This window comes from Leopardus geoffroyi, chromosome A1, assembly GCF_018350155.1.
Source record: "Leopardus geoffroyi isolate Oge1 chromosome A1, O.geoffroyi_Oge1_pat1.0, whole genome shotgun sequence".
NCBI lineage: Eukaryota > Metazoa > Chordata > Mammalia > Carnivora > Felidae > Leopardus > Leopardus geoffroyi.
The window spans coordinates 239,146,677-239,170,733 of NC_059326.1; the positions used below are offsets into that span (position 1 = coordinate 239,146,677).

General features: G+C 60.2%; 1 protein-coding gene and 1 long non-coding RNA gene across 3 annotated transcripts; one reads left to right on the forward strand and one right to left on the reverse strand.

The window, feature by feature from the left end:
* Positions 1-3,452: 3,452 nt before the first annotated feature.
* On the forward strand, positions 3,453-24,020 carry LOC123579364 (palmitoyltransferase ZDHHC11-like). The gene is made up of 8 exons (XM_045443308.1): positions 3,453-4,133; positions 4,534-4,746; positions 8,874-9,049; positions 9,495-9,596; positions 14,166-14,290; positions 16,436-16,588; positions 19,006-19,115; positions 23,045-24,020. The coding sequence occupies exons 2-8, from the start codon at positions 4,534-4,536 to the stop codon at positions 23,177-23,179; spliced, it is 1,014 nt and encodes a 337-aa protein (XP_045299264.1). The 5' UTR covers positions 3,453-4,133; the 3' UTR covers positions 23,180-24,020.
* On the reverse strand, positions 12,421-21,055 carry LOC123579377. Of its 2 annotated transcripts, none has more exons than XR_006702731.1 (2): positions 20,077-21,055; positions 12,421-12,466 (listed from the first exon to the last, which is right to left on the reverse strand). It is a non-coding gene; the product is annotated as an uncharacterized LOC123579377 (long non-coding RNA). The 2 variants fall into 2 exon arrangements; XR_006702732.1 differs by lacking the exon at positions 12,421-12,466 and adding an exon at positions 17,443-18,294.
* Positions 24,021-24,057: the final 37 nt, after the last annotated feature.

Below are 24,057 nucleotides of genomic sequence, written 5' to 3' on the forward strand. Positions count from 1 at the left end.
ACATGTTTATTCTGGTGCACGAGTGTGCACGTGCACATTGTGTTAGTGCACGTGTGAGCACGTGTGAGCGGGTGTGTGAGTCTGTCCGTACACGTGTGAGTGCATGTGTTGGCGTGTGTGTGTTGGTGCCTGTGTGTGTGCACGTGAGTGCCAGCGCCTACCTGTCCCACGCTCCACCTCGCTCCTCCGCCATCCCTGCCCCCGGCCCCAGTGCTGACCCTTTGGGGGTTGGGTGCTTAGGTGTGTGCGCAGCGGGATTGCAGCCGGCCCGTAACAGAGCTTGTGAATGACCTTCCTGTCAGGCAGGTTGAGGATCACACTGGGTGGAGTGCTCTGTGCGCCCTAAAAATAGGGACGAGTCTGTGTTGAGGGAAGGGGACACTGGGCTGCAGCAGAGGGGACAAGAGTGGGTTGCAGAGTGGGGCCCACAGCACGCCTGTCCCATTAGAAGTTCAGGGCATGCAGTTGTGCGTGGGAAAAGTCCTGGTTGTCCCGGACGGGGGTTATGGCTCTGGGTTTAGGTCTGTTTCTTAGTGTTGTAGCTTCTGGAGTTTTTCTCATGGAGCGAAGATGTCTCTTTCGGAGGCACATTTCTCATAGGTGTGAGTGGCTGAGGTCACCGTGGCTCCAGGTCAGCCGGGAGGCCCGACCGCCTGCAGACTCGGGGGACCCCTGGGGTAGTGCCTCCCCTGCCCCACTCCCCGGTGCCTCTTTCAGGGTCTGCCGAGTCGAGGGGTTGAGGTCACAGGCCCCAGAAAAAACCCCCAGCGAGGGGCCAGCAGCCCGCACACAGGCGTATCTGGGGAAGCACGTTCTGTGCATAAGGCCGACACCTTGCTCGTCTTCATTTACCGAAAAGCACTTTCGAGCGCTGTAAAGACTACCCTTTGCCGCAGCTTGAGCTCTGCCAGTGGGAGTGGTGGCCTCACAGCCGACACTCACGTGCCGTGTCAGACGTGGCCGTTCAAAAGTGAGTGCACTGTGGGAGGCCTGCACTCTGGCAGGTGCCCTGCCCTGAACTTGAACTGTGTTCAGTTACTGGCATCTCCCACCATCCGCGGCCTCTGCCATGCGGATGGCTGGGCTCTTGGGGGTCTGAGACCCTGGTCAGGCAGCCTGTCGTCTGCCCTGGGTCTCTGGTGGCATGTTGGCCTGGCCCGGGGGAGCGCTGTGGGAGCATTGCGGCTCCAACACGTCTCACACCAAAACCTGGACTAACCCCTTAGGAATGACGACAAACGAACGTCAGGAACTGAGCTTGGGCTAAGAAGGGACCTAGGCCCCACCGAATCTGCCCAAGAGGGAGATCGTTAGGTTCCCTTCCTGCGGCCTGAATCCGGAGGACCAGTCCCGGCATTTGCGGAAGGAGTGGACGGGGGCCTGGCTCAGATCCGGTTGGGGGGGAAGGGGGGCTTAGGAGGTCGTCTAGGGACAGTGGTGGCCGGCAGGCCTGGGCACGGGAGTCCCTGGGATGTGGTTCCAGGTGGAGGTTAGCACGCAGAGCTGTGCGGGCGCCAGCCTGGGGCTGCCCGCAGGCGGGTGCTGGTGTACAGGGCCCAGAGGGGGCAGCCACGCTCCCCTCCCCCGCCCGGCCACCGGCCTCCAGCGCCCTCATTCCTTGCGGCCCCTCATCCTGGGCCCCGTCTCCTCTCGCCCGCCTGTGGTCAGACAAGGCTGCCAGGATCAGCGTCCCTGTCATCCCCAGGGACGCTTTGCTCCTGAAGATCGCTCCGCACGGCGTGTTGGGCCAAAGGGGGTACGTGTTGAGGATGCGGAAGCCCAGGTAGTCAGGCTGGATGTAGGACTGACCCAGACCAGAAGTTGGCCCCGCCCCGGCCACGGGGGCCTTCTGTGCAGGGTGTCGTCCCCAGCTGGCTGTGGGGGCCCTGGGCCTTCTCTACAGGGTGTCTGTAGCTCGACCCGCCCTGCCCCCCGTTGGCTGTGGGGGCCCCAGGGTGGGGCCGGCCCTGGCTTTATGAGGCGCCTTGGGCTCCGTCATTGCCACGGCAACCGGGCCTTTGTTGTTTCTCAGACCTGGGCCGAGTGAGCCCGTGATCCTCGGTCCTGCCTGGACTGTTGACCAGGAAGGAAGTGGAGCGGGTTCTGTCTCCCAGCCGGGTAGGTGTCTCCTGCTTCTACTGTGACCAGAGAACGCAGAAGCGTAACCTGTGCGCATCCCCAAGCAGGACACAGGATGAAACAATGATTCGGGGGCTGTCAGGACCTGTGTCGGGTTTCAGAAGGTCACGTTTGCCAGGCTGTGATATCACAAACACACAGGTGCGCCCAGGACGCCCTGTTCGGAGAGCATGGTGTGACGGTGTCTGTCTGGCAGGGGGCAGGGTCACCGTCCACAGTCACACTGGGCCAGCGCAGCAGCCTCTGCTCGAAGCTTCTGTGAGTCGGCCATGTTTGTGTTGGGGACGTGGAGGTGACGATGGCCTTGTGGGAGCATTGCGGCTCCAACACGTCTCACACCAAAGCCTGGACTAAGCCCTTAGGAATGACGAAAAACGAACGTCAGGAACTGAGCTTGGGCTAAGAAGGGACCCAGGCCCCACCGAGTCTGCCCAAGAGGGAGATCGTTAGGTTTCCTTCCTGCGGCCTGAATCCGGAGGACCAGTCCCGGCATTTGCGGAAGGAGTGGACGGGGGCCTGGCTCAGATCTGGTGGGGGGGGGGGGTGGTTAGGAGGTCGTCTAGGGAGTGACGCCAGCACAGGCTCCAAAGGCAAGAGATGGCCATTAGCGGAGGGGGTGGGGGGGACGACGTGGCTCCAGGCTGAGGAAATAGCACGAGAAAGGCCAGGAACGAGAAGTGAGCCGAGAAATCTTGTGTGCCTAAGCTGTGAGTGAGTGTGTGTGTGTGTGGTGTATGTCTGTGTCGTGTGTGTGTCTTGTGTGCGTGCTGTACGTGGGGTGCCTGTGTATGTCTCTGGTGCGTGTGTTCCACGTGTATGTGTGCTCTGTGGCGCGTGTGTGTGGTCTGCCACGTATGTGGTATGTGCGGTGTGTTCCGTGTGTGTTGTGTGAGCGTGTGGATGGACGTGTCCGCACGGGTGTCTCGTGCACACGCGGAGCCCACGTTAACTGTGCCGTCTGGTCCCGGCAGGAGTCAGGAGCCCGTGCGTTTGTTGGTAACTGTGTATTTGTCCTGGTGAGAACTGCTGGAATCTTCTGAGAGTGAGAAACCGAACCGGAGGATCCAAGGGGGTGTTCGAGCCGAGCACCTGCCCCGCCAGGGGGCCCGGGGTGAGGCCCCTGGTACCACGTGCAGCTGCTCTCTCCAGACCCCCCCCCCCCCCCGGCTCACCAGCGCCCACGTGACTGGCGGTACCGGCCGCAGCCCCTCCCGGTGACGGGAAGTGGGCACCTCCCGCCGCGGCTGCTTGGGCCGCGTGCGTGGTGGTGACCTCACACTCAGGCCGCTGTGGTCCTGCCCCGGGGACCGAGGCTGCGCTCGCCCCCCGTGGAGTGTTGCTCTTGGTGCCACTTTGAGGTCGGCTGCAGGGAAGCTTCCGGGGGGCCTCCGAGGAGTGCTGCTGCGGTGCCCCCACGCGTGCACTCTCAGTCCCATGTCCCCGTGACACTTGGGCTGTCTCTGCTGGGGTTCAAGGTAGCCTCAGAGCTTGAAAACGCGCTCTGCTTCAAGTGTTGCCAGATCCAATGCCAGCTGCAACCTCAGGGTTTCCACACGTCAGTGACGCCATTTCTGTCCTGGGAAGCCCCGTAGGATGCGGCCCACCCTTGCCTTCCACGGGCTCCTGGGCCGACGTGCGCCCTCCCGTGCCTTCCCTGTGCCCTCGTGTCCCGTCCGCACCCCGTCGCCCCTTCGGCAAGATGAGTGCCGTCTCCACTGCCATCCTCCACGGCACTTCCGGTTTCTCCCACGTGCCTGCTTCACCTCCCTGGGCCGAGGTCTGCGGTTACGCCCTAGAGCCCACCTCCCCATTAGTGGGGTTTGGTTTTCAGAAGCATCCTTCCCATTGGCCGGTACTTCCATCCAAATGTTGTTTTCGCGCAGGAATCGTGTCGCTCGTAACACGGCGCCTTTCTGTGCTCCAACCCCCGGGGCGCTGGCCTCGCCGTCCATGTGGGATGGTCGCTGTGGTCCCCCAGGGGTCTCACTGATCAGGTAAGCCCTGCCTGGCCCCACACCCCGAGAAGAGTGGCAGAAATCCGCCCTCATGAGGCAAAGTCCCCAGGACCCTCGGCTCTGCCAGGGGCGGCTGTGATGCGGCTCACCTTCTCCAACAGCCGGACACCTGGCCAGAAGTGGCCACGGCTCCCTCCCAGCCCCTCAGCTCGACCTGGGTGTCCCCAGAGTGCCCAGAGACCCCAGAAGCCCCTTGGTCAGCAGGCCTTTGTTCTGCAGCAGGAACATGGTCTCTTGTTCTGTCCTCAAGGGAAACTTGCGGAAGATTCCCTGAGGATTTCGGCACACAAAAGTGTCGCGTTGTCACAGGGTCTGCTTTTCCTGCAGTCTTTTCCTCGGTTTCCCTGGGGGTAGGAGTGACCCTCCTCCCGTCTTGCAGATGGATCTGTGCGGCCGGAGCCAGAGAGGGGCCCTGCGGGAAGCCAGCAGGAAGCAGGCCTCGCCCCGCCGCTGGTCCAGAGTGAATGGCTGGTCGTGGCCCCTGCACACCTTCCAGGCGGTGGCCTGGACCACGCTGTTCATCTTGGCCTTCGCCAACTTCGGTATCTTCGTCCCCTTGCTGCCGCCTAACTGGAACTTGGTCATCTATGGTGTATCCTTCGCTGTGGGAGCAGCGCCTGCTGTCCCAGGGAGGCTCCCCGCGGGCCCTGCCCCAGATCTGGCTCGGGACCCTGCTACGCCTACCAGCCCCCGCTGCGACCCCTGTTCTGCGACCCCGCTCCTCCCCTTCACCCCAGACACCCGCCACGGCCACGCTGCCTGAAACCTTACGTTCGTTCTCGCTGTGGCTCCCTGGCTTGGGGCCGGGGCTAAAAGCACAGAGTGTCTGCTGCTTGCCTGCCGGCAGTGCAGGGAGAGCCCGCCTGGGGGCCAGGGCTGGAGGGGCTTTGGGGTGAGGCAGGCAGCCTGGACGACAGGAAAGGGTCGCAGAGGGGTCGCGGGGCTGGCTCAGAAACTGAAGGCTGAGTCCCAGGGATTCACATGGCGTTCGTTCTCAGGGTCTGGGGTGCCCCGTGCGGGCCCCACTTGTCTGCAGGTCTGCAGTGGGCTGGGTCAGGCTGGCTGGCGGGGGAGCCACGCCAGGGGTGCGAGGAAGACACCGATTATAGCCGTGTCCCTCTTGCGACAGGTGAGTCTGGTGGCGGGTGTTGGCTGGGCCTGGAGTGGCCGAGGCCAGAGAGAAAACCCGCCGGCTGTTAGGAGCCACATAGGCCACAGTGGGGACTGTGAACCCCGTGGTGGCCTTGAAAGGAGGCTCCAGACGTGTCACCAGAGTAGGCTTCAGGCCAGGTGGGCGGGCGTCGGGGACGCACTTGGGGTTGGCGCGCAGGCCCCATGGTGGAGCGTGGCAGGTGCAGTCGAGTGCTCCTCCCCCGGCCAGGCGGGCATCGCCAGCCTTGCCCCCTCCTCACACCTCACTCTGTGGGTGACGGACCTCAGTTCCGCCAGCGCATCCGTGCTCCGGGGGCCACCGCTGGCCCACCCCACCAGTGAGCCTGGGCGTCCCCCATGGCCTGATGTGCAAGCCTGCTGCCCCCCCAGGGCCACGCAGCCCCCGATCTGGCCGGCCTCCCCCTGTGGGGCCCTCAGGGTGTCTGATCCAGCGGCACAGAGCTGGGAATGTGGGTCCTGTGTGTCCGGATGCAGCTGCCCCGCTTCTAGGCCTGTGGCCCAGGGTTGGCGACGCTAGGTGGGGCCTGCAAAGCCAACATCCCACGCCCCACATCACCCCGTATAACTTGTGTCTTTCACACACAAGAGGATGGGCAGAAGTCGGCCAGCCTTGTAGATTTCTCCACTGGTCCCCAAAACCTGCTTTGTTGGGTTTTTTAAATTCAGAATCCAGGCACAGTTCACGCTTTGCATGTGGCGAGGGGTCTCCTCTCTCTGTCCCAGCACGAAGGCCAGCAGTGCCCGACCCACGACTTCCTGGTCAGAATGGCACTCTCGCTGGGACTCACACCACAGCGAAACGTCTCCCAGTTCTGAGAGGGAGCCCTCTCTCGTTCTGGGAACAGAAGCCCTTAGTGTCGGCAGGGGCCAGCTCCGGGGAGGGCCACTTCCTGGCCTCCTTGCTGCCTCCAGCTGCCCCTCTATCTGTATCCTAACCTCCGTCCCTGACTGTGGGTTTGTTTGCGTTCTGGGTTCTAATCCGTTGTCTCCCTTCTCCCTTCGCTGTGGCTCAGCCTGTTCTGGGGCCTTCTCGAGCTGCCTCGTGTTCTCTGTCCAGGGAGCACTCTGAGAACTCACCTGCTTTCGGGCCCAGAGGGCGCCCCGAGCTCACTTGCACACCCTTTCTCCCAGGAGCCCCTGGCTGGCCTGAGTCCCAGGTTCTGGCTGGCTTCCTTTCCCCTCAGGCTCCGCAGCGCTTGGCCACCGGGGGGCGCCAGCGTCGTTCGGCGCTGCAGGGACTGCTGCCCCAGGAGGGAGGGCAGGGTCTGGGTTGCACCTCCAGAAGACACAGCAGAGGAGGCGGACCCCTGGTTCCCCGCTGACCTCAGCGGCCAGCTTCCCCCACAGCCCTGCCCCTGCGAAGGGCCCCGGAGGGTCCCTGTGCTGAGGGACTGGCCTCTGACGTGACCCGTCTTAAGTCCAGGAGCCTGCGCCGTGGCCAGGCGAAACCCCTGGTTAGGTTAGCCTCAGTGACTGCAGGGCTGGTGGGGGATGGTGGGAGCTCTGGGGGGCGCCTCACCCCTTCCTGCCGCAGAACCGGAAGGACCCGAAAGGAAGGTCGGTCGGGAGGGCGTGTGTCCTGGGCTGGCGGAGCTGTGTGTTTACCAAACACAGATTGTCGCTAAGGGGATGGGGCCTCGAGGGCAGGGCCTGGCCTTCTGCCGCTGGAGACCTCCTACCCTGTGCCTTTTACTTTTTGTTATTCTCTGCAGCCTGAGAGACACCCATAACCCGGGCATCTGAATGTGGGGGCAGAACTTTGGTGTGGTGCCCACCTGCTGACACTTCTCAGCCAAGTGGCTACGGAGTGAATGGCCAGGCAAAACGCGGTGGCCTTTTGCTCACCCGTGTCACTCCCACGGGTGACCTGCCTGAACCTGTGTTCGTGCTTAAGGGGGCTTGCCTACCACATGGCGGGGGGCTGCCCCTCTGTTCCTGGGGGACACGTTCTGGTAGTGGCCTGGCCACGGCACCTGCAGGGTTGGGACAGGAGGGGAAAATCAGGCTCAGGTCAGGGGCCTCGCTGCCTCCAGTTTGAGGCTAGAGTGCAGGCCACGCTGCCCCTACACTGTCTCCAAGGGCCCCAACGCCTCAGTCCCTCCCCCACACCTTGCCTGCCTATTTCTGATGCGACAGAGGAAGGGGCCTTCCTGCCGCACCTCTTGTCCTGGGCCGGACCCCTGTGCTCAGGACCTGCTCCCGCTGCCCCAGTAACCACACAAACAGTGCTTGCCTCCAGCCAGCGCCTCAGGCTTCAGGGAGCAGGTGCAGGGAGACCGTGTGCCAGCACTGTGTTGGTGTCTCCAGCTGTGATGGCAAAGCCTGACCGGGCCCCTGACCACCTGGCCGCGGCCCCATACCCTGAATGGAACAGCAGAGCAGGGGAGGCTCAGGCCTTACCCAGCCCCGCAGGGTCCGGTGGCCACAGGAAGGGCCTTGGTGTCACCACATCCCTTATGTGGCACTGGGGATCTGGTCAGTCTCGTGCCCCCGTGCAGGTCCCCCAGGGCCCGGCTGGTTCTCAGCCACCCTTCCACTCACCCCTGGCCTGGGCACCAGCTTCCTGGGCTGATCCTCATGGCCCTCAGCTCATTCTCGCCTGCCCTCCTCCTGCCCTCCTCCCCCAGCAGGGCTGAGTCCCCATTGCCTCCATGCCGTCATCTGGCAGCCTGAGTCCTGGGTCTGCACGTGGTGCCTAGAGGCTGGAGGGCGAGGGAGGAATGAGCGATTTGGGCCAGAAGCAGCCTCCCACTCAGGCTAGAGCATTGTGGAGGCAGGACCCCGCCTGTCAGCCCCAGGCCCGTGGAGGTGGAGGTGGAGGCAGAGGCTGAGGCGGAGGCGGCTGGCAGGTCTGAGGAGGACCCCGAGGGGGCTTCCCGCAGGACTGAGCAGTAGCCCCAGCCCCCTGCCCCGAACCCCCACCCCTGTCAGATCCCGGCAGAACCCCGTGCACCGTGGCCTCGCCTCCCGGGCTGGGTCATTTCCCCCTGCCACACCCTGGAACCCAGCCTGTAAACCCTGAACCCTCCCATTCAGCACCGGTCCTGGGAAGCAGGGCAGGGCTGACAGGGAGGCGGCTTCCACCTCTTCTGTTTGGTTTCCAAGGGGACAGTGTGTTGGTCCCGGAGGGGAGGAGGAGGATGGGAGCCCGGGGACTGGTTTTACCCTGGGTGCCACGGCGGGAGTGGGTCCAGAGAGCCAGAGGGGCCTAGGGGCGAGGAGAGACAAGACGGGACCCAGACAGACCGTGCAGACTGGCCGTGTGAGCCCTCCCTGCTCCCCTCCATTTTTTGATGATACACTGTCTTCTTCCCCCGACGCACGTGCTCTGAGCATCTCTGCTGCCCAAAGAACCCCCACGACTTCGGCACCCAGCGTGGTGGCCGCTGGCCCCCGAGGGCCTTCCCTTGCTGCCTTGGTGAAGCATGGGGTCCACACCCTCAGGCCGCAAGCAGGCGCCTCCAGGGTCCTGCTGCTAGTTTGAGCAGGCACCTTCGCCGTGTTGACCGGGCCTGGCCGCACGTTCCTTGACACACTCACGCCCAGGTGACTGGTGGGCTTTTCTGTTTCCACTTCGTGGTCCACTTGCTTGCAATTTCCATCGATCCTGCTGAAACCAACGTACGGCTCAAGAACTACTCGGAGCCCGTACCCACCTTCGACCCATCCAGACACACACATGTCATCGAGAACCAATACTGCCACCTGTGTGAGGTCACCGTGTGAGTGCCCAGCGTGTGGGGGCAGGCAGCCCCGAGGGCGCGGCCCCTGCCGTGTGGACCCGTCCCCTCCCCGTGCTGTGCACAGGCAGGTCCTGCCCCGGCCTTTCTGTTTCCATGCAGCTGACTGGTGCTGCTTTCCTTGAATGAGCAGCAGTGGCCCTGAGACACGCAGGACCCCTCACCCATCTAGGGGCTCAGATGAGTCCCAGCCCCCCCCCACCGGAACCCCACCTGGGCTAGTCAGAGCACTGAAGGCTCAGCAGGCAGCCTGGGAGGGAGGCCTGTGGCTCAGGATGGGAGCTGGTGGCACCGTGTGGCAGGCGTGGCTGAGGGAAGCTAACCCGCCTGGGGCCTGGTCTTCCCTGCCACCTGTCTCTCCCTTCTGACCCTGTCTTCCTCCTGCACATGCTGCTAACGGGCTGCTCATGTGAATTCTTCCTTCTAGGAACAAGAAGGCTAAACACTGTAGGGCCTGCAACAAGTGTGTATCTGACTTTGACCACCACTGCAAATGGCTTAACAACTGTGTAGGGGGCAGGAATTACAGGTGAGGGGCTGGAGGGGGAGGTCCGGGAGGGAGGGGCAGAGTCCTGGGGGAGGGAGAGGGAGACCCAGCAGGGAAGAGGGATAAGGGCATTGCAGGGCTGGGGTGGTGGTGGGGGGGGCGGGGGTGGACCTAGAAGTGGGGAGGGGTGAGGTCCTGGGGGAGGGAGAGGAGGTCCTTGGCAGGGGAGAGGGGTGGGGTGCTAGGGAAGGGGGAGGTGGGACTTGGCAGGGGGGAGGGTGAAAGGACTGGGGGAGGGGGGGGGCCCAGAGAGAGGGGTCCTGCAGGCTGGGGGCCTCATGGGTAAGAGGGTGGGGGCCACAGGCAGTTGGGGGAGTCCCATGCTGTCCCCAGCACAGCGGTCCTTAGCGTCTTTCTGTTCTCCTTGTCTGGCTCTGAAATGTGTTGGCCTGGGGCCCCTCCCGAATGTGGAGGCCCAGCCCCATCCAGAGGGGCTCAGGCTGAGCTGACTTGTCCTTGGCCCGCTGGCCTGGACCCGGGCGCTTTCTCCCGGAGGCCGTCAGAGCACAGAGGATGTGGGCCAAGGCTGCACTGGGAGCAGGTGTGGTGTTCAGTCCCGCACGGGCTTCGCCAGGACCCCACGTGCTAGGGCCCAGGCTGTGAGTGGCCAAGAAAGCCGCAGGGGCTCCCCCGGTTAGTTCAGAGTGGCCTTCGCCGGCTCATGGCGCTGCAAGGGGTTCCACTGCTCACCCACTACTCATAGCAGGTGTGCTCCGTGCAGCCTGGTCACGGAGCCCGGTCCAGGAGGCTTGTGCTCCGTGCAGCCCGGTCACGGAGCGTCATGCTCCGTGCAGCCCAGTCCAGGAGGGTTGTGCTCCGTGCAGCCCGGTCATGGAGCGTCGTGGTCTGTGCTCCGTGCAGCCCGGTCATGGAGCGTCGTGGTCTGTGCAGCCCAGTCCAGGAGGGTTGTGCTCCGTGCAGCCCGGTCATGGAGCGTTGTGGTCTGTGCTCCGTGCAGCCCGGTCATGGAGCGTCGTGGTCTGTGCTCCATGCAGCCCGGTCCAGGAGGGTTGTGCTCCGTGCAGCCCGGTCATGGAGCGTCATGCTCCGTGCAGCCCGGTCCAGGAGGGTTGTGCTCCGTGCAGCCCGGTCGTGGAGCATCGTGGTCTGTTCTCTGTGCAGCCCGGTCATGGAGCGTCGTGGTCTGTGCTCCGGGCAGCCCGGTCCAGGAGGGTTGTGCTCCGTGCAGCCCAGTCATGGAGCGTCGTGGTCTGTGCTCCGGGCAGCCCGGTCCAGGAGGGTTGTGCTCCGTGCAGCCCGGTCATGGAGCATCGTGGTCTGTGCTCCGTGCAGCCCGGTCATGGAGCGTCGTGGTCTGTGCTCCGGGCAGCCTGGTCCAGGAGGGTTGTGCTCCGTGCAGCCCAGTCATGGAGCGTCGTGGTCTGTGCTCCGGGCAGCCTGGTCCAGGAGGGTTGTGCTCCGTGCAGCCCGGTCATGGAGCGTCGTGGTCTGTGCTCCGGGCAGCCTGGTCCAGGAGGGTTGTGCTCCGTGCAGCCCGGTCATGGAGCGTCGTGGTCTGTGCTCCGGGCAGCCCGGTCCAGGAGGGTTGTGCTCCGTGCAGCCCGGTCATGGAGCGTCGTGGTCTGTGCTCCATGCAGCCCGGTCATGGAGCGTCGTGGTCTGTGCTCCGTGCAGCCCAGTCATGGAGCGTCGTGGTCTGTGCTCCATGCAGCCCGGTCCAGGAGGGTTGTGCTCCGTGCAGCCCGGTCATGGAGCGTCGTGGTCTGTGCTCCGTGCAGCCCAGTCATGGAGCGTCGTGGTCTGTGCTCCATGCAGCCCGGTCCAGGAGGGTTGTGCTCCGTGCAGCCCGGTCACGGAGCGTCATGCTCCGTGCAGCCCAGTCCAGGAGGCTTGTGCTCCGTGTAGCCCGGTCATGGAGCATCATGCTCCGTGCAGCCCAGTCCAGGAGGGTTGTGCTCCGTGCAGCCCGGTCATGGAGCGTCGTGGTCTGTGCTCCGTGCAGCCCGGTCATGGAGCGTCGTGGTCTGTGCTCCGTGCAGCCCGGTCATGGAGCGTCGTGGTCTGTGCTCCGTGCAGCCCGGTCATGGAGCATCGTGGTCTGTGCTCCGTGCAGCCCGGTCCAGGAGGGTTGTGCTCCGTGCAGCCCGGTCATGGAGCATCATGCTCCGTGCAGCCCGGTCCAGGAGGGTTGTGCTCCGTGCAGCCCGGTCATGGAGCGTCGTGGTCTGTGCTCCGTGCAGCCCAGTCATGGAGCGTCGTGGTCTGTGCTCCATGCAGCCCGGTCCAGGAGGGTTGTGCTCCGTGCAGCCCGGTCATGGAGCGTCATGCTCCGTGCAGCCTGGTCCAGGAGGGTTGTGCTCCGTGCAGCCCGGTCGTGGAGCATCGTGGTCTGTTCTCCGTGCAGCCCGGTCATGGAACGTCGTGGTCTGTGCTCCGGGCAGCCCGGTCCAGGAGGGTTGTGCTCCGTGCAGCCCGGTCGTGGAGCATCGTGGTCTGTTCTCCGTGCAGCCCGGTCATGGAACGTCGTGGTCTGTGCTCCGGGCAGCCCGGTCCAGGAGGGTTGTGCTCCGTGCAGCCCGGTCATGGAGCATCGTGGTCTGTGCTCCGTGCAGCCCGGTCATGGAGCGTCGTGGTCTGTGCTCCGTGCAGCCCAGTCATGGAGCGTCGTGGTCTGTGCTCCATGCAGCCCGGTCCAGGAGGGTTGTGCTCCGTGCAGCCCGGTCATGGAGCGTCGTGGTCTGTGCTCCGTGCAGCCCGGTCATGGAGCGTCGTGGTCTGTGCTCCAGGCAGCCTGGTCCAGGAGGGCCGTGCTCCGTGCAGCCCAGTCAAGAAATGCTCCACTTGCTCAGGTTTGAAAAGCGTTGCTGCTTTGAGCAGAAGGAAATGCAAAGCTGTCATGATTAGAAAAGTCTAATGAGAATCGGGGGCCTGGGAGCCCCCATGCCGCCCTCTCCCGTACAGAGGAGGAGCCCCAGGCCAGCTGGGGCTGCCTCCTCACGGTAGCAGGGCTTTCTTCTCTCCCCCAGATGCTCCTCTTAAGGCCTTGGTGCCACAGGCTGGTGGCCTGGAGGTCTGGTCAGCCGTTGGGGACGGGCGAGGGTTTGTGGCCCTGCCACTGAGGAGGACCAAGCGGACCGGGCCCCAAAGGGCACACAGGGCGGAGTTCCGAGGTCCTGACAGTGGCCTCCGGGCACAACAGGCTGCAGAAGTTCCCGGTGGGGACGGCTGGGCCCCAGGAGCCCTCCTACCCACTGGGCGTGTCAGCAGCAAGGAGTGTGCACAGAAGTGAGTGAGGGCACCGTGTGGGCGTGGCCACCCCTGTCCACGTGGAGTCCCAGACTCCCTCCTGTCCCTTCCACCGTCAGGCAGAGAAAGCAACAGGAAATGACTGCATTTGAAGACGAGTTGGCCAAAACAGTTGCCAAAGTGTGATAAGCTCCTGAGAGGACATGCCTTCACAGAGGAAGTGCCCGGACTGGGCGCTGAGGCCCCACAGACGTGGGAGTCAGGGACGACAGCGACGTTTCTGGCCCCGAACGTGCAGCTGGAGTGGCTTTGGCCCTCACCCTGCCGGGAGGGCCGCCTCTGGCCGGGTGCCAGCAGCAGCGGATGGCCGAGGGCCTTCTGCTGAGGGTGAGCCCGTCGGCTGGAACAGCTGCACTGCACATTACAGGCTCCCCGGGGACCAGAGCCAGGTGTGGGGCCAGGCTTCTGCCCCCTGCAGCTCGGGGACACACAGGACACGTGCCCTCCAGGGCCTTCGACAAGGGGCCACAATGCAGGCTGCCCTCCACATCCACGTGACCCTTTGAGGACATTCACATTTTAGCTCTCTGCCTAAAGATGTGTTAAAAAAAACAAAAACAAACCTCAAGATGTTCTGGAAAAGAATAATGGAGTCAGATAAATTTCAGCTGGAGAAAAGACATTGATGAAGATTGAAAATGCTAAAGAAACAGTTTCCTTAAATATCACCACGGTAGAAAGCCCAAAGGAAGACCTTGCAGCAGAAGCTTATTCCAAGAATTGCTGACCAGAATTTAATTTTTGGATGGTTAGATCATTCTCTGTCCTGAGCACAGGCAAGAGGACAGGAGTGATTCTGGTCTAATGCCAAAGCACAAGATATCACTTGAGCACAGAAGTGTGCACAGGCCCCTGGAGGGTGCGTGGAGATGATGCACCATGGGCCGCCGGCCGGCCAGGCGCCTGTCCCAGCACCTCTGGCCTTCCCGACCTGCTGGGCTTCCATGCCTCTGGATGGAAGCACAGCACCCGGGATCCCGTGCAACATGGGGGGCAGGGGTGGTGGTCCCGACCCCGACCCGGTGGAGCCCTGGTGAGCGGTGGCGGCATGTGGAGGAAGCTGCGGGCGGCCCGACCTGCTCGGAGCCTCTGTGTACCCACCTGGGAGCCGGGCCGGGCCCTTCTCACTGCCGCGTGGGGGTGGGAGGGGGACAGAGAAACTGGAGGTGCCCTCAGGGCGTCCCCTGGGGAGCTCGGGTGCCAGCAGGCAGGAAGAAGGCTGGGCCTTGGGTTCAGGGTCAGGGGCACCTTGCCCAGCCCTGAGTCTGGCTCTGCCCCCCGCAGATATTTCTTCTGCTCCTTGGTCTTTGCCTCGGCCAGCCTGCTCTGCCTGATCACCATCCTGCTGTACGTCTTCATCCAGTACTTTGTCAACCCGGAGGTGCTGCGCACTCATCCCCTCTATGAGGGTACGGGGGCGGGGGGGGGCTCCTCTCTGGCGTTGCTTTCTCTTGGGTCCCTCGTGGTGGTAGCCTCTCCCTCCAGCTGTCTTTCGGGGAAAGCTCTCCCTATGGGGGGGAACCAGTCTGGCCCGCCCCCTAGCTGGTTGAGCTGCAGGGCCGGGCAGGAGGGCAGCAGCCCCCCAGGCACCAGAAGGCAGCTTTGGGGCCCGGTGCCCATCACCCAGTAGTTGGTCTTGGCAGGGAGCAGGGTGGGGCGGGAGGGCAGGGCTGCCTGGGGAAGGTGCCGGGTGGTGTGTGGCTGCAGGTGTCTGCTGAGCGGCTCCAGGAGCCTGGCCTTGGGAACACATGTGCCTCAAAGGTCTGCCCACCACTGCCCACCCTCCGGGCCTGTGACCGTGACCTTATTTGGAGAGAGGGTCCTCCCAAATGTGATTAAGGATCCTGAGATGATCATGGGTTACCCGGCAATGTGTGGGGTCCTGGATCCAGTGAAAACATCCTTATAAGAGACTGGGGGGACATGGGCACAAGCCCAGGGGTGCCTGGAGCCCCAGAAGCTGGAAGATCCAAGGATAGATCCTCCCCCGTGGCCTTGGAGGGAGACGGGCCCTGCAACAGCCTGACATCGGGGCTTCATCTCTGCTGTTGAAACTGCCTGGTCTATGGCCATCGGTCACAGCAGCCCTGGACACTGATGCAGGGAGGACCCCAAGCGGAGCACCTCGTGTGTCTGTCCTGAGTGTTTGGGGATCTCAGCCCTCAGGGTGCAGAGCAAAGCTTCCTTTCTCAGTCCAGGCCTCTCTCCGGAGCACGTCATGGCCATGCCCTCTTCCTGGAGGGGCACCATGCCCTGTGCACCTTCACCCCCAGGCCCGCACTGCACCTGGGCTGGATGAGCCCTCGTGGGATGGGCCATCTGACCTGCACCTGCTCCGGAGTGCATCCTGGTGATTTCCATGGTAAAAGGGAACAGTGGGGTCTCGGCGAGACCCGGCCCTGCTCAGCGGGAAGAGCCGCCTGCGCTCTGCACGCAGCCAGCTGGAGGCCTCCGCCTGCCATCCTTCCTGACAGTCTCCACACGCGGCCTGAGCAGAAGGGCTGGCCGGTGACCGCCGCCTCAGAACAGTCACCGGTGGGCACTGGGGCTTCCCCGCAAAGGTCCTCCCGGCCACGGGGCCTCTCATTGCCCCAACACGCGCTGAAATGTGGCTCGCACGTGGTAAGGGGCAGCCTCAGCGCACCCGAGTTCCATGGCACGTGTCCTTACTTCCTCCCAATGTGGGCGTCGGCTGGGCCCTCGCTGCCACACGCTGGCAGGACAGAGGGCAGCCTGGTCTCCGAAGGTGCTTCTCTCTGGGAACTTGCTGGCCCCGGAACCATTGTGGATGTGCTGCACATGATTGCCTGATGACCGAGGCGATCTCCTGGGTTTGCTGTTCCAGGAGATTCCATGGGGCTGCTTACCCGCCAGTTCCCTGGGGCACTTTGCTCTCATTGGTGGGAATCATCAAGACATCACGGCTGAGGGGACAAGCATGTGGCCGGCCACCCCATGGCACACCCGGGCTCATGCACACTGCGCTGCAGCCCCCGAGGCGCACAGCGGGCCTGGTGGCCACTTTCCATGCCACATGAGGGACCGGAATCAGTACCTCCCAGACCCTGTGGTGGGATGAGAGCGTTTCAGCTGGATTCCATCTCCATGGGCCTGCCTGCAGATTCCTCAGTGCTTTCCTCACACTTAAGTTTGGAAGTGTCGGCAGCCCTCGGGGCCCAGAGGACCACATCCTGGAAATGTCCCAAGGCGCTGGCTACTGCCTTGCAGTTCCCTGTGAGGGCGGCTGACTGAGAACGGGGAGGGCCTGGCACAGTGGCATGGCCCTCGGGACAGGGTGGGGGTTCGGCCAGGCAGGGGGTCAGGCTCTGTGACCCGGACCCTTAGTTATCCTCTCCCAGCCTCACCTTCCAGACCCGTAAAGTGGGGCTGCGACACCCACCTCAGTCGGGGCTGCAAGGGCCCCGGGGCGAGGTAGGGCACACACTGGGGTGGGGGAGGGGCTCCCTCGGGCTGCTCACCCTCCCCCACCTCCCAAGGAGGGGCTGGCCATGCCCCAGGTGCTGGAGGCATGCGCGTCTCCCTTGCCTCCGCAGATGTCTCCAAGGACACTTGGCTGCTGTTCCTTCCTTCCTTCCCTGTAAAGACGAAGACCCTGGTGGTCCTGGGCATTGGGGTGTTCGTCCTGCTGCTGTCCGCCCTCAGCCTCCTGCTACTTGGACACCTGCTCATCTTCCACCTCTTCTTAAGTATGTGTCCTGACCCCCACTCCAGTCTTTGTCCCTTGCGTTCCAACATGGCCCAAGACAAGGTCTGCTGGCCCCTGCTAGAAACGAGCACATCAGACAAATCACAGGAAGAGACACCCCTAGAGGGACAGCAGGGCTCATTCTGCTCTGAGGCCTGCAGAGGACACGAGAGGGCCTAGGAGTAAGTTAGATAAGGGAGCAGAACGTGTGAGGCAGGAACAGGCACCATTAAAAAAAGAACAGGGGATTTAGAGAAGCACCAAGTCCTAACAATGAGAAATAGTGAGCCAGCGACAGGGTACCTGCTGACCCAGCTCGCTGCAGGGACACCGGCCATTTCCTGGAGTCCACGCGGCACTGCGTGCAGCAGGCTCCACTATGCCGTGGCCCAGGGGAGGGCATGACTTCTCTCTGTGGCCTCTGCAAGGGAGAAGGTGGCAGCGGGGGCCCTATGTGGCTGCCGGAGCAGGTCTGGCACAGGGAGTGTCCTCAGCAGAGCCAGGGCCAGAATCAGCACCCAGAGCCAGCGGTGGGTCAGCCCAGGCCCTTAGCCTAAAGCTTCCACGCACTGGCCAATGGGGACAAGGGTGCATTTGGGGACAGTGCCCCAGCTGCAGCCTACATGACAGCCGGCAGGTGGCAAGCTGGGCAGGTCCAGAAGTCCACTGCGGCCACTCAGGACAGATGGATGTGAGACTGGAGAATAGGCCCGCGGGACAGATGGCCAATGGGAGAGGGACCAGAGGGCCCCAACCCAAGCAACAGGGAGGGTGGTGGTGCCACACTCACTGTGGGGGTCGGAGCTTATGGCTCAAGGTGCTGTTTACAGGGTATCTGGACAGCAAAACACAGACTTCCAGAAAAAGTTGGATTACTAGCTATTGTTACAGTAAACTTACCCTGCTTGAAGTAACAGAGTTATCACCTTGCAGTCTCTGTGGGTCATGGGTTCAGCATAGCTTAGCTGGGTCCATTGGCCCTGCTCGGCCACAAGGCTTCCGCCAGGTGTGAGGAGGGCTGTGGTCTCATCCGACCGGGACCCACGTTTAGGATCAACGCCAGGGTGTTGGCAGGCCAGTTCCTGGCCTCAGTTCCCCGTGAGTTGTTGGCCGGTGCCTCTTCCCACCAGGACACTCCAGCACGAGGGGGCAGCCGGCCTTTTGTAGCCCAGTCATGGAAGTGACGCCCCTCACCTCTTGTGCAAGGCGCTGGGGCCACCCACTCTCCAAGGGATGGTGTGACGCAAATACCCTGAGGTGGGGGGTAGGGGCTGCTGGGGGGCCTGTCGGAAGCCATGGGCAGCTGGACGCCCCACGGCGAAGTTTGGGGGAAGGACATCCTGACGAGGCTGCAGCACGAGCGGAGTGCAGCGTTGGTGAGGGCAAGACCTCCCAGGAAGACACACAGATGTCGGGGTGCCAGCAGCAGGAGTGTGGGGAAAGCCGCCTCCACACAAGCGGGGGGACAGAGCATCCCAGAGACCAGCGGCCCCGGCTGCTGTGCTGGCGCCTAGTGTCGCCGCGGCGGGGGGACATGGCAGACGCTCATTTGGTGCACGCCGCACTCTGGCCTCCCTCCCCAGCCACATCTCCTCTCGCTACTGTCAGATGAAGGTGTTTACACAAAACTCAGGACGAGTGTGAGCTCTGGGGAACACACAGTGTGTACTTGCCACCCGATGGCGATGGCAGCCATCCCTGCAATCCCTGCGAGAGAACGAGTGTTTTCGCGAGCGTGTGGCCAGGCGCAAATGACGCCCTGACTCAGGTTCTGGGGGAGGTGGGAGGACCAGTAAAAGCCAGGTGGAGTTCAGCAGGAAGCCAGAGCAAACAGACAGACGCACTTGTACACACCACCCAGGGAAGGGAACGGGCTCCACGCGGGTGTGGGGGCAGCCCACCCTCCGTCTGCTCCTCCAGCTGCAAATAGGCTTCTGTGGGCGGCCCTTCTCCCTTTCCAGAAATAATTAGAAGCCATCTGTCCTCGTGTCGGTTTTAGGGAAAGAGAAGTGGGAGGATTGGTGCCTCTGCTGAAGCAGGCACAGAACCCGTTTCGTGGACGGTGCTGTCTGTTGACAGACCCGGGTCTCAGATGTCCTTTCAGTGACCTGGGGTGCTTCTGCCACAGTGCCGGAGCCAGTGTCCGGGTCCACGCTGGCTTTGCGGGCCTGGAAGGCTGCAGGGCGGCTGTTCCTGGGACGGGGCGCCAGCAGCCTTGGGGCTGTGACGAGCTACCGCTTGCCTCCCACAGGCCAGGTGGGCCCCAGGGTGGCCATGCAGCAGCCTCCCGGCGCCCCGGGTTAGGAGGCAGCTGCCGGCACCCTGGGGGGAAGCCCCGGAAGACCGCGTTGTGGCCTGTGGGCCACTCTGCCCGCTTGCGTGATTGTAACTGCCCATTTCCGCCTTTCTCCTCTCTAGTGTTCAAGAAGTTGAGCACGTATGAGTATGTGACACAGAACCGCTGTCAAGAGACTCCAAAAGTTCCAGCAGGGAGGAAAGAGCTGTCCTTCAAAATAAGCATGCCACAGGTAGCGGGTGCCCCTCTGCTTCACCATCTGTGCTATCCGGGCCTGGGGCAGCGCCCAGTGTCACCTTGCAGCTGGGACTTCTCAAACACAGTCCTTTGCTTCTGTGTTGGCACAATCCTCTGATTCCGTGTGTGTGTGTGCGCGCGTTGTGTGATGCAGTGCAGGTGTGTGTGATGCGGTGTGTGTGCGTGTGCGTGTGTTTGGTGTGAGATGCAGTGCATGTTTGCACGTGAGTGCATGTATATAATGTGATGCACATGTGTGTGGTTGCGTGTGCACAGTATGTGATGCAGTGCATGTGTGTGTGTGGTTTTGTGTGTGTGTGTTTAGTGTGAGATACAGTGCGTGTATGTGACTGAGTGCATGTGTGTGACTGAGTGCATGTGTATGTGTGCATGTGTACATGGTGTGTGTGTGCAGCGCAGTACATGTGTGTTTGGTGTGTGGGAGGATTTGTACGTTCACTGTCCACAGAATCAAGCCGGCAGGGCTGACTCCTTTTAGGCCCATATATTAATGCAGCTGCTTCTCACCAAAATTAAAAACATTTGCTTTTCAAACGGGTGCCATTAAGAAAATGAAAACATAAGCCAAAGGCAGAAATATATGCAAATCATATACTTGTGTCCAGAATATATAAAGAATTCAAAATTCCATTATAAGAAAAATGACCCAGTGTTTTAACTTTTTAAATGGGCAAAAGATTTGAACCAACTGTTCACCAAGGAGGATCCATGGTGGCAGATAAGCACATCGACATCATTTACCATTAAGAAAACACAAAACCACAGTAAGGTACCATTACACACCCATTAGAATGGCTATAATCAAAAGAACCAACAATAAAAAGTGTTGGTGAAGCCGTAGATCGAAAGGCTCCTACGTTACTAGTGCAGATACCAAATTATATCACTTTGATAAGCAGTGTGGTATTTTCTTAAAAAGTGAAATGTATACTCACCGTTGAAGTCAGCAATCCCACTTCCAGTTTCTTAACTATTAGAAGTGAAGACACAGGTATTCATGTGACAGGGGTGCTATCCCCCAGGGAGATCCTTTCCTAGGACCCAGGAGACTCTGAGGCACCATTACTCAAAATTAACTAATAACTGACTTGAATTGTGTCTAAGACTAAGCCCCGTGTCAGCAGCTTTTTCACTTTGTGAATTTTTATCGCCCACAGCAAGCAGATGACGACCTGAGTCCATCTGCCCGTAGGTAAATGTGTAAGCTTACTAAAGTTGTTTTATCTGTCTGACAAATACTATATGCTCTCAATAGTCTTGCTTTAAAAAGTCTTCGTGACTCCAAGGTTATACAAATATTCACATTCTTTGCTAGTGTTTTCACCAGTTTTATTCGCTTTGCATTTTGATTTCCAAGCCGACCTGAATTTGTTTGCGTGTTCACGGAGACAGGGGCTAAGGTCGTTATGTCGCCCTGAGCCAGCGCCGCACTTCGCCCAGGACCTGGTGCCCCGGGCTCCCCCGGGAGACCCTCTTCCGGCCGCGCCTCGCCCTGAACGTCCGGCAGGGGAACGCCCTCGGCATTCTTTAGTTTTCATAGTTGACAATTCCTCCACGTTTTTAGTTTCTGTGTAAATTTTAAAATAGTTCTCGTGCAGTTCTGAGAAAGGCGGAGTTCGAAGTGGAGTTACAATAAACATTCCCTAGAGGCGGGAGCGAGCGGAGCCGCAAGGTCTCAGCTCCACGCCCTGAAACTGCCCCGGAAGTCGGTCTCCCCCGGGGGAGCGGGCCGGAAGTGCCGCAGTTCGGTGGTGCTCTCGGAAGCTCGGTCCTCGCAGAAACGGGTGGGGGCGACTCCCATGTTCCGGCGGAGCGGGGCGGGTCGCAGGGCCGGTGCCGGCTCGCGACGGAGGAGCGGGAATCCCTCCAAAGAATCCGCTCGTTCCTTCTGCATTTGTTTCCTTAGACACCGGTGGCCATGCTTCTGGGAAAACCCGGGTCGTTTGGGAGTTTCACTTGAAGCATCGCCTCACTGCGGTCCAGGTACAATCTGAGCACATTCCCCTCACCCTGTCCGGCCTGGGGGCCAGCCGCCTCTAGAAGCAACCGAGACTAACCCCGTTTTCGGGCAGTCGGTGTGGACGCCGCGCAGGAACTGGGGACCCAAAGTCGCTGGCCGCCCCACGCGCTGCAGTCACTGCTGGCGCTCCGAGGACTGTCTTCCAAGTTCCGTTTTTGTATTATTTTGTGAGTTATACTCACGGTGCTTTGTTTTTATAAAATTGTAATCACATTGTTCAACTCTTCAGCCCCTTTTAAAAATTCCATATATTGTGGTGCCACTGGGTGGCTCAGGCGGTTAAGCATGGGACACTTGGTTTCTACTGAGGTCATGATCTCACGGTTTGTAGCTTTGAGCCCCACGTTGGGCTCTGTGCTGGCAGCAGTGAGCCTGCTTGGGATTCTCTCTGCCTCTCTCTCTGCCCCTTCTCCCCAAGGTCTCTCTCTGTCAAAATAAATAAATAAACTTTAAAAAATTCCATACGTTGTGGACATAGTTAAAAGAAAAAGAACCATAATTTTTATGAATATAAGTTATTTCATCTTTGGGAGGGACCATATTCCTCATTTCTGGAATGTTATTTCTTATTTTCAATCACTATAGTGTTCCCTTCTCCAACTGGAAAGTGAGCTGCTAACCTTTGTATTGAAAGGTCGATTGTGTTGAGAGACAAGCCCTCTCAATGCACCGGGCCGTCTGTCACAGTGGCCTCTCTTTCCTGCAGAAGTGTCCCTAGTTTGACCTGGACACTCACAGCCTTACATGTTAGGCAAAGCCCACTGTCAGAATGTCAGCTCCTAGAGATCAAAGAATATGTTTAAATCATGTGGCACTCCGCCCACCCCCCAAAAGAAAAATCCACTCAGTAAGTGCCTGTGGAGTTCCATGATGTAAATCACTGGTATATTTTAGGGGAGAACTTCGTGTCGGACTCTCTAAGGTGCTTCTCTCTAATAGTAGTTATCAGACCAATTTATTGGAGGTATTTCCTCTGGACCGTTAATCTGCTGCGAAAGTAGGATGACACGTGTGAAGATAACTGCTTGCCTAATTCTACAGGTGCTCTGCTCAGCTAATGTCCATCAAGTGGCTTGTATTTATGTTCTATTGCTATGTGGCAAATTCCCACAAATATAGTGGCTTGAACTAAGACTCGTCTGAAAGCACTTGTGGGTCGCGTGCCTGGCAAGCTCAGCTGGGTCCCTGCCTGGCGCCTCCCAAGGCAGCAGTCACGGCTTACGGGTCAGCCCTCCCTTCTGGAGGTTATGGGGACGAGTCTGCTTCCGGGCAGATTGAGAATGCCGAGGCAGCGGTTGCTTTCCCGCTCTTGCCACGTGGCCCTTCTGTCTCTAAGTCGGTAATGGTGGGTCTGGTCTCCTCGTATTTTAGATCTCTCGGACTTCCTCCTTTTCCTCATTTCTCAGTTTTTAAGGATTCGTGTGATTGCATTGGACCTCCTTGGGTAATCAAGGACCATCCTCCGTTTCCTACAGTTGCTGCAAGGAATGAGCACCAAGTGACGATGCCGTGGTCTCCAAGGCAGGTCACTTTGTCCGTTTGTAACTGAGCTCTGCTGCGCCCACAGACTCGGGAACGCAGTGGCCCAGCGTGGGGGCGCCGCAGCAGGAAGAAGCACCCCCGTGGCCTCCCGCCGGCCAGCAGTCATAGACCTTGACGGGTGGCGCTCCTGCGCCGCGTTCTCCGTGGTGCAGCCAACCCGAGGGCACGCGGACGGCCTCCCAGGAGCTGCTGGCTCTGAGGCTCTGCAGATGAGCACGTCACGATGGCGGCCAGTGCATGGAGCTTTGCAGCTGTCGGCGGCGCTCTCCGAGCTCACTGCACAAAGCAAGGCCCTTCTTTGCTGATGGGAGTCTGTCCTCCCTTTTGCCCCATCCCTGTAGAGAGCAGCGCAAGGAGGCCCCGCCGCAGCCGAGGTGTCCGGGTCTGTGTCCCACCATCACCACGTGCCAGGAGAGCTCCCCCCTGCAGATGAGAGCCCCGGGCACTTGAAGGGTCTCAGGCTGCCCCCGGAATGAGGACAGAAAACGCTTGGGATTGCTTGTTTGACTGATTTGAAGCATTTACTCGGTACCCAGGCATGCTACTCATATGGGAACAAAGGTGGAGGGAGAAGAGAAGAAAAACTGACAGACAGAAAATATTCTTAACTGTAGGGCTTATAGTGTGTGTGTGTGTGTGTGTGTGTGTGTGTAAGGGGAGAGAAAGAGATAAATGCAGGCAATCTGGGTGTGCTAAGACTGAAGTGGCATCCGTGTGCTTTAACAAAGGGTGCTGATGTCTGTGTCCTGCTGGCTTTGAAAAGCACCAGAAAATAAAATGATGGATGGATAGTCACGTGGTTAAAAAGAAATATTTACAGCAAAATTTTAATGATGATAGGACCTGGAAGTTGAGTGTGTGGGCATTCTTGTACAATCCTTTCCACTTTTCTGGGTGTTTGAAATTGTCCATTCTTAAAAAAGTGTTAGGGAATAACTATAGGCCACAGACATGGAGTAAGGGGTGTGTGTGTGTGTGTGTGTCTGTTTATGTCTGCTCTTCACAGATTGAGACTGAGGCAAGAATGTCCACCTCAAACTTCTATTTGACATTTTACTAAAGTTCCAGCCAGTGTAATACAGCAAGAAATACAAAGACATACAGATTTGAAAATGAAACTGTATTTATTTGCAGGAAACATGCTTCTAACAAATCTGCAAGATATATGGTAGAAATAATAAGATAGCTCAGCAAGGTGGTAGGATACAAAAGCAATATAATAACCCCAATTATATTTCTGTATGCTAACAATGAAAAATCTCAAAATGATATTAAGAAAACCATTCCATCTGCAATAGCATTGAAAATAATAAAATAGGGGCGCCTGGGTGGCGCAGTCGGTTAAGCGTCCGAC